The sequence below is a fragment of the Bicyclus anynana genome, chromosome 16, assembly GCF_947172395.1.
Source record: "Bicyclus anynana chromosome 16, ilBicAnyn1.1, whole genome shotgun sequence".
Classification (NCBI taxonomy): Eukaryota; Metazoa; Arthropoda; class Insecta; order Lepidoptera; family Nymphalidae; genus Bicyclus; species Bicyclus anynana.
Genome location: NC_069098.1, coordinates 1,545,698 through 1,556,159, shown reverse-complemented (window position 1 = coordinate 1,556,159; position 10,462 = coordinate 1,545,698). Strand labels below are relative to the sequence as shown.

Sequence of the window (10,462 nt, the reverse complement as noted above, 5' to 3'; positions counted from 1 at the left end):
TTTTAAATGGTCCAGGTCTGGCTGGTGGGAGACTTCACCTGTGACTAGTTACCACCCTACCGGCAAATACGTATCACCAAGCGATTTAGCGATCCCGTACGGCCGAGCCGGGGATCGAACCCAGGACCTCCATTTTGTAAATTTTAAACAATTTTAAACAGAGTAGAATTTGTTAACTACCTACGAGTAAACTTATAAGTATGGATAAATGGATGGAAGAATGTTTGTTACTTAGTATCGAACAGCTGAACACATTTGGAAGAGATATTGCACTGATATAAATGATGGCCTGGAATAACATAAAATAATCTTTCTATACTTTATTTTTTTTTATTCTTTACAAGTTAGCCCTTGACGACAAACTCATCTGATGGTAAGTGATGATGCAGTCTAAGATGGAAGCGGGCTAATTTGTTAGGAGGAGGAAATCCACACCCCTTTCAGTTTCACATCGCTTCGTACCGGAACGCTAAAACGCTTGGCGGTACGTCTTTGCCGGTAGGGTGGTAACTAGCCACGGCCGAAGCCTCCCACCAGCCAGACCTGGACCAATTAAGAAAATTTCAATCTGCCCAGCCGGGGATCGAACCCACGACCTCCGTCTTGTAAATCCACCGCGCATACCACTGCGTCACGGAGGCCGTCAATACTACATTTCCACAGGCATATATGGAAGTAAAACCGCGGGCCAAAGCTAAATGCACACGATCGAAAGCACAAGTAAGAGCATTATTACAATACAAAGAGCGGGTATTATAATACAAAGGGTTATAGATGCGAAATGCTTTCATTTCCATGCCATCTGGTAACCCCTAGACCCAACCTACCCCAACTCACTCCTTGTACTAAAGTGCTTTCAGAATCGTTCAAGCTCTATACCTTAAACGAATAAGTTTCGAGAGCGATTAAAAATTCACAATGGGGTCAGATTTGAAGTCCCCCATTCCTATTCGAACCCACAAGGGTTTACAGAACCATCTGCGAACACATTTGAAGGGTTTAAATTTCAAATGACACTTAAAGGATCAATTTAGAGACAGATAGAGAGACAACCAATTTATCGGGTACAAGTTAATAAAGTTCAAATTCAAAATTCAGATTCAAAATTTCATTCATTTCAATTAAGCTTAGTTTACAAGCACTTTTCAAAAGTCAAGTTATGTCATGATTTAATGGTGGTAACTGAAGTTTTATTTTTAACTAGCGGACCCGGTCAAGCTTCGTTTTGACATAAGTGCACTTATTCTCTATCCCTACTCTAACCCTACCCTACCCCTACCCTACCCCTACCCTACCCCTACCCTACCCCTACCGCTTGACTCTTAAACGTTTGTATGGGCTTGAAAAGGGCAGTTTTTAGGGTTTTCCCGGAAATTATTTGATTTTTTCTCACCTTTTAAACCTTCCCTATACCTCCACGAACATTTCAAGACCAAGATAAGATAAATCCGTTAAGCCGTTCTTGAGTTTTAGCGAGACTAACGAACAGCAATTCATTTTTATATGTATAGATTATTGTTATGTATTTGTTAGCAACTGTATATATTTCGGAAAAAAAAAGGCTTTATTATTATTTATTATTATTATTATTATAGAGCCCGTGTAAAAGGAGTTTGCGAGTACAAAGAAGAAGTTGTAAGAATAATTGTCATCTAAAAAAAAGTACCGGTCTTCCCTTATAATAAAAAGAAATACACGCGTATAAAATCCTATACATACAACACATACTCGTACATAATAATTTTCACACCCCACAATTTTCTGAACCACACTTTTTATCACTGGAATATTTAAGTCGACAAGAACAAGCAGTACAAAACGTATGATCGTACGTACGACTTATCATTTTCTGAACCAATATTTTAATCACTTTGACATTTTTATGTTTTTAAGTTCACAGGATTAAGCTGTACTATGGTATAAAAAGAATATATAAATACATCACGTTTAGTTTCTTTACATTACAGTACAGTTTCTAAGAAACAAGCCGAGCGTTAACCCTCACTAAATACCTATAAATGTGGGGAGGTAACTGAGCTCCCACTGCACGGAATTCAAGAGCTCGTTTCTAGTTTTTTTTTAAGTTCAAATAGCTTTTAACAGCATGCGACATAAGCGCTACGTACAGTCATACAGTCTTTACTTAGTACTTCAGCACTCCCGTCGATGTGAAAGGGACTAACTAATAGGGTCCTATTGCTATTTACTTACGTTTATAGAAAAACCATTTGTAGGTATCCTTACTTGAACCTAATTATAAATGAGCTTTAAGTTTTTATTTCTTTGTGTGGGTCATAGTTTACGTAACAAGCAGATAGCCCGCCTGCAGGGTAATTTTGTATCTCGGTGTAGGTTTAATAAGATGAACCACATTCAGTGGTCATTATATTAAATGGTCTTTATAGTGGATCATAGTTAACGAAAAAGTAAAATTACTTTAGTCCTTAACGATAAGTTTGTCTTGGTGTACGATTAAAATATGAACCACATTCAGTGGTCATTTTATTTAGTGGTCTTTATAGTGGATCACAGTTTACGTAACAATCAGATAGCCCGCCTGCAGGGTAATTTTGTCTTAGTGTACGATTATAAACATGAACCACATTCAGTGGTCATTTTATTTAGTGGTCTTTATAGTTTACGTAAAGTATAATTAACTTAGCCCTAAACGATAATTTTGTATCTCAATGTAAAAAACAATATTAAAAACATGAGCTACACTACATTCATCGTTATTTTTCGTGTTTGAGATCATCTTATGCTGAACCTACACGGCCCATCGCCATAGCCCACTGTGATGTGGCCTCGTTTGGGCGTAGTGGCATCCAATAATGACGTGTGCAATGATTTTGGTCTAGCGTCGTTTCCGGTTCATCAGCCGCACATCAAATGATAGGAGTAAACTGCTCAGTGTTTGAAGAGAAAAATAACGTAACCTGGATGGATAGATCACATACATTTTTTTCTCGATTTATGATGTCTCAAAATAATATATATTATTTTAAGACAGCGTTCAACGCTTTGTTACAACTACAAATGAATATTGAACGTCACCATCCCATAGATGATAATCATCTAGAAGAACCAGTGATGACCCATCGTGTAGTAGCATTACATACTTCAACGAAATGATAAAACAAAATCTACTGAGAAGAGACGACAAAAACTCAGCAGGTGTTCTTTTAAAAAAAAAAGTTGAAAGCAAAACCTAGTTTACACTAAAAATAAAGTATGTAAGTAAATAGTGCACAAGAAAACCGAGTCCGGTCCGCCTGTTGTATGGAGGAAGGCTTATTTGGCGGCGCGCCAGCCCCGACTGTGGCAACTTGTGAAAATTTCAGCGCCCGGCCTAGCCTTGAGCTCTGCATACACTCGTAAAGACTTCCTAATGAAACTGTGAACAGGTTCCCAAATTACTGCTGCGACTATATATTATGCATCTCTATTTTTTTATATATGTAATTTATTTACAAGAGCAACATTAGCTAATATCAAAATAAGTCAAATAGTAGATTGTTATACAAGGGGCTAAAAGACCCATTATAGACGAGGTATTTTTAGTGCACGAGCCGTAAAGCGAGGGCCGCTAAATAGAAACCGGTAATATGACAGCGTTCTTGAGCAAGAGTAGTGTGTTATTACATACACAGCCAGGGTGTTATTTACATTTGGCAGATTAGATGGTAAAGAAGAATAAATGGTTCTATACAATTTCGGCTTTCTGCAGTGACGAAAAAACTAAAGACATAAAAGATAATTTTTATTACGAAATTCGGGCTTACCGAAATCGTATTACTGAAGCTATTTTTTTTCGGTTGCACTGCGTACCATCTAATGTTAGGGGTTAAACTTGGTGGAGGTACTTACTCAACAGCATGAAACAAGTAAACCCCAAAAATACCCTCTTCGACTCCTCATCTATACTCGTATATTTATTGCAGTAAATATAAAATGGCGATAACAGTAAACTATAACAAAGAGTGTCTTTTGTCAACCATCAAGTTCTAAAATTGGAGATTTTTATAAGGTTTTTATTTTTGTCGAATTGACAAAGTATAATGTATTCGTATGTTACAACTCAAATTAATTAATTGTTTTTTTTTTTATTAAAGTTTCTCGCGCTTAGTTACAATTATGCCTGTTGGAAAGCAATAACGCGATCTAAGGTGGTTAAAGGTTGTTTTGAAGGTGCTTAAATTGTAAGTACAAGGAAACACGAACGCTGAATTACAAATGTGGATGCAATTCGTTTAATACAAGTTGCCTGGATATCCACAACGTAAGATGCCACTGTTGCCACATTGGCGGCCACGTGGCGCAGTGGGTAGTGACCCTGCTTTCTGCATCCACGGCCGTGGGTTCGATTCCCACAACTGGAAAATATTCATGTGATGAACATGGGTTTTTTCCAGTGTCTGTGTGTATTTATACATTATATAAGTATTTATATGTAGTATATAAATGTATATGAATATTATAATATCAACTATCTTAGTACCCATAACACAAGCTACTTTGTATGCTTACTTTGGGGCTAGATAGTGATGTGTATTGTTTAAGTATATTTATTTTCAAAAAAAAAAAATGAAAAAAAAAACTGTTCGCGGAGTTTTGCTGTTATGTGATAGAAGTAATAATAATTTAATATAAGTAGGTACTACTCAGTGTTTTAATATTGATCTTTCTTTTTTTCTTCTTCTACAAAATATTTCTACATAGTGAAATAGCAACCTAACGCCAACTTCCATTCAAAATGTATGTTGAAAAACAACGTGTACACAAAAACGAAGCACCCTGTGTATACCGACGAGTTTACGTCTTTCTCAAGCATTACTGGCTCGCATCCAAGATTACAGCTTCTGTACAAATGTTCTAGTACTTTGCAATGAAAAATATTCGCACCGTACTTTCGACCTCTTTCCCTCCTCGCTGTGCGAAGGTTACTCGTTCTTGTGGGGAGACTTGAACTTGAAACTGTGATGGGTTTTAACCGACTTCAAACAAGGAAGTTAGGACGACCCGAGTCATCATCATCATCATCATCATATCAGCCGATGGACGTCCACTGCAGGACATAGGCCTTTTGTAGGGACTTCCAAACATCACGATACTGAGCCGCCTGCATCCAGCGAATCCCTGCGACTCGCTTGATGTCGTCAGTCCACCTGGTGGGGGGTCGGCCAACACTGCGCTTACTAGTGCGGGGTCGCCATTCCAGCACTTTGGGACCCCAACGTCCATCGGCTCTTCGAACTATGTGCCCCGCCCATTGCCACTTCAGCTTCGCAACTCGTTGAGCTATGTCGGTGACTTTGGTTCTTCTGCGGATCTCCTCATTTCTGATTCGATCACGCAGAGATACTCCTAACATAGCTCGTTCCATCGCCCTCTGTGTGACTCTAAGCCTTCTTACGACCCGAGTACTATGTAATAATATCAGAATTGCAGTTTTTGTTTTGGTATGATACATAATCTATACCATCTTGAGGTCTGTGGGTCCTGACTGAAAATCAGTGCTGCATACTATTTTATAGGAAGTATATAGCAAAATGACGAGCCTTTTTCTAGGATAGCATTCAATTTTCTGCTTCCACTGTTTGAGTGGACAGTTGCGCCACCTGTCTCTTATATTTTTATAATTTAATATTGTGATAAGTGGTACCTATTACTTATTTAAATTTTTTTTTTTTAATTTTTCTTGCTCCGCGCATATATCAAAGACTATTTTTTAGCGAGTTACTCCAACGTAGGAAACAATTTAAAATCTGAACTGAATCTGAAAAGGCTATATTTTGTCCCCGTATTCCCGCTAAAACAAAAACTACGCGAATAAAGCCGCGAAGCGTCAGCTTGTTCAAAATAAATATCATTGATTTTGTATTCTATGTTAAAAGTATTACCAAGTCGCCCCGAGGCAGGTGGAGGGGGGTGACTAATTTGACTGGTACCTGATTTTCGCGTAATTAAAGACGGGGGTTTCGGTAAGGAAGGGCGATACGGACAATTTATTGGATAGGGGTGGCTGTTCACTGACAACGAGACGTAAGGCGAGACGAAAGATTGGTGTATCTTTTAGGGGGTTTTACAGCTAAATGTATACAGACTTACCTGCTTGTTTTGTAAATAGCAGTAGAGTTATTGTGATGGAAGCAATGCCAGCATTATTATTTACGCCGTCTAGCTGTGTTACTGTTTCGTCTGTGAGATTAATATTGTAATTATAGATATTAACACTAAAGAAATTATTTATTATCAGGCATAGAAGTGGCATTATTAAGTAATTACGGTAGACAACTGTCCTCAATCGTCTTCAATCCTTAAAGTATAAAACATATTTTTAAGCTATTGCATAGCTTTTATCGCGAGCTTTGAACGCGGCGACCGAATCAAAAAATTCCGTAACGAATGAATGAATGAATGAATGATATTTTATTCATGAAAATGTAGGTTTGACATGATGGTACAATTTTAGAATTGAGCCTTTATACATTTTACCATAACTGGTGTATGAATTATCTTAAATAATTAAATACATTTGAACGAAGAAAAAAAAATAAAACTAAATTAATACAATGTCACAATTGCAAAATAATGAGTTAGAAAATGTCCATGTCCATAAAATAATCTTGAATGTCATACTAACTTTTTTTTAATAATAAATTATAAATTTTACATTTAAATATTGACCAGGGCTTCTCTTTTAGACTAGAGGAAGTTTATTATATATTTTTATTGCCATACAAAAAGAACTCTTGGCATATAGTGACAATACTATTGCTTTTCAAATCCTGATTTAGGCCTTGCATCTTCTTTACCTAGAGTTAGATAGTGTTTTGTTTTTGTTTTTGTTCTATACACATTACACACATATTTCGTTTTACATGTAGTTTAACTTTAATCTAAATTTAATATTGTTCTTTGTACATTAGAATTCTGTATTAATTATAAATTATTTTATATTATTATACCTAGTTCGAACTACTTTATTGTATTAGTCGGGTGCCAACGATTTTTGGTTTTACCGCCCAAAAATCGTTTGTACTCGGCTGGATTACTGGAGTAGTGCAAACTAGGCCTTATCCTTATCCTTAGTGCATGCTGTGACAACCAATAAGTGGGCTTGCAATAATTGCCGTAACTTATATATTTATTTATATTTTACATGTCATGTCATGAAACAATCGGGCAAACTTATCAAACCAGAGTCCGATTGCAGCTTAACGTAAAGACATTTTTTATTATTTTTCATTTTTTGTTCTTTCTAAATAAAAAAAATACTGCATAAATAAAATAAATAAATAATTACAATTGTTTAAGTTTATAAAAAATGCTAGGCAACAGCTTTACCACGGCAGTCCCCGAGTGCCACACGTATTATATTTTTTAAATATTTTTCATGTAACTACTTTCTTGTTGCATGTAATTTTTTTTTTTTTAATATAAAGGTAACATTCATAATATGAATGTTAGCTTTATATTAAAAAAAATTTAAAGAAATCACGGCAAAAGTATGATTGACTTCACCCATTGTAACTTCTAATGCGCTTCTAAACTCAATGTATTTTTTTATCGTTAGCCATGATTGGTATTCCAATTGGCGAAAATTGTTAATTTTAATTCGGCAGCCGCGGACGCTATCTTCAGAAACTCAATTACCGTGACGTCCCCAAAAAAGCGAAATTCGTCTACGGACGGAATGGAATTTACTAAAAATTATTTTCCCTCCAAAAAAAAACTCGGTCGGCTTATTTTGGACTTTTCCTTAATTTGATTCTGTGTAAACATACCTCCGCCAAGATAATCAACGTTTACGATTTAACATTTTAATTTTTTTGCTCCCTCAAGTTATTTTACGGACGTAAAAGGTTTCTAGGCTAAATTATAATTATTTAAGACCTAATGACTATATCATTAAAGCTATATAGGTGTACTATCGAAGCTCAACAAGATAAAGTTTAATTTAAAAAAAATCCATCCGATTTCAAATGCATATAATTTACTTGTATCGACTCATTTTAAAACCAAACTAATGACCCGATAAATAATAAACCAAAAATAAGTTGCATATTCAATACACGAGACAGAGGTATACCTATTTAACAACCTGTTTCCTTTATGCTCGTAAGTGATACGAACCAAATTATAGCTATTATTCTCTGATACGTTCACAAAATAGGATCAGATTTTATTTCCAGCAATAAGGAGCCTTGTCCTCTATTGCCAACAAAAAGAAATGCGACCCGCTATAGGGGAGAAGCTTAAAGAAACTTTTAAGTGTACTGGACCACTAGGTCCACAAAAATATAATTAATAAATGAAATAAATTAATAACTATAAAAATAAAAATCATTTGCTAAGATAATTATATTATATATCAATGCATTATATTACAAGTAAACGATAATCACCTTACTTTAACCGATTTAAACAAAACCTTAAGCTTCCTCATTGATTACTGTCTGTTGTTAAAACTGCATGTAAATCCATTATGTAATTTTTGTTCTTCTCATTTAGTCAGACAACGGCCGAGAGTTTTATTTTATAATAATATGTATAGGTTAGATAGATCATCATCATTAACAACCCAAATTCAGCTCACTGTTAAGCACGAGTCCTCCTTTTCTCCTAAGTCCATTCAGAATTAAAATTGGTTAGGCCTTAGTCCACCACGTTGGCCCAATGCGAGAATAAAGAAAATTCTAAGATATTCAGGTTTCCTCACGATGTTTTTTCTTCACATGACACTCGTGATGTTTAATTTCTTAGATTAAGATGACAGCTAAATTTAATTTTGTTACATATTTATATTTTGCATAACGTTAACAATGATAAAAGGTATTTTATGGAATGTGAGCGTAAAATCGACTCGCCACCGCGTTGCTCGCCGGTCACCTATAACGGCTGGCTGGACAAAGGCTAATCCAATATTGAAGCTGTAATTGGGCTGAGGTATCGAGCTCTGATAGAGTTTGTTCTCCGAATCCTTATAATGTCGTGTTATTTCTCTATATTGGATATATTCTCCTTCGCAATACGTAAGTATATTAGCTGTGCTTTGTCGAACAGAAAATATATACGACTGATATATACGATTTTTATCAGTTCTTTTAATCAGGCCTTCCTCTTTATATGGAGCTAAGACTTTAGTTAACAATTTGGTAGCGTTAAGCATATCTCCTTACCTTGGATAACACGTTAAACTGTCAAAACTCAAATCAAATCATAAAGGTAGCCTTCCATTGTTGGCGACCGTGACGCGACCTGCGATCGCGCGACCCAGTGCTTAGTATGAATTTATATGGAGCACTAAACAAAGTCCGAGACCGCATCGCGCGACCACTTTTGTTTAGTACTCCATATAAACTCATACTAAGCAGTGGGTCTTGCGACCTTGTCGCGATCGCAGGTCGCGGTCGCCAGATCGGAATGCTACCTTTTATCATTTATTTCAAGTAGGATTTGTTTACAATCACTGTATTTTCTGTGCGAGCCTTTAAAAATTAATGCTTATTTATCTTTTACCTACGATGGCCTCCGTTTTTTTGACGGCCTCCGTGGCGCAGTGGTATGCGCGGTGGATCTACAAAACGGAGGTCCTGGGTTCGATCCCCGGCTGGGCAGATTGAGATTTTCTTAATTTGTCCAGGTCTGGCTGGTGGGAGGCTTGGCCGTGGCTAGCTACCACCCTACCGGCAAAGACGTACCGCCAAACGATTTAGCGTTCCGGTACGATGCCGTGTAGAAACCGAAAGGGGTGTGGATTTTCGTCCTCCTCCTAACAAGTTAGCTCGCTTCCATCTTAGACTTCATCATCACTTACCATCAGGGGAGATTGTAGTCAAGGGCTAACTTGTAAAGAATTAAAAAAAAATATATACGACGGTAAGGAGATATATGAGTTCGAGATGAGATGATGTTAATGGAAACCATTTTTTTATTTATTAAAGCAATTTTTCAAACTATGTTCATTTCAATTTAGCACTACTAAGGTGGCACGATTTATTTGCTCCCAAGTGTAAATTTTACAAAAAATATCTACCTGTTACGACAGCGAAGCCCAGAATTCTAAACCAGTATAATCACACACAACAAGTGAACACCGGAAGATCTATTTACGTTATCACCGTTGCTTACTCATTACCGGAACACAGTACTGTACTGCGAGTGAATGCGCTAAATCGTTCACTTGAAATTCAACTCTATTATTCAAGTTATACGAGTTCAAATCGTTTGTATGGCAATGAAATTATGGAGTTTCAACGCTGGGCCGCCGGTGCATTTCTTACGCGTCGCCAGAGGTAGTAAAACGATTGGACTTTATTAGTTGTGCCCATAAACGGGCCAGGGGCCGTAAACCTGCTTCGTACGGGACATACAATGTTTTTAATACTGTGAATTACATTTAAGTCAGAGGCGACCAGCTATAAAAGTGCCAAAGGTGCGACATCATGATCGGAATAAC

General features: G+C 36.6%; 1 protein-coding gene across 1 annotated transcript in view; it reads right to left on the bottom strand.

Annotated features, from left to right (window-relative positions):
* Window positions 1–966: 966 nt before the first annotated feature.
* The window catches only part of LOC128198867 (acyl-CoA:lysophosphatidylglycerol acyltransferase 1-like), a 188,188-nt gene continuing 178,692 nt past the window's right edge, over window positions 967–10,462 (bottom strand). The window contains exon 4 of the mRNA XM_052886305.1: window positions 967–978. Within this exon, the coding sequence (XP_052742265.1) occupies window positions 967–978 (12 nt within the window). The remainder of the gene's footprint in view (window positions 979–10,462) is intronic.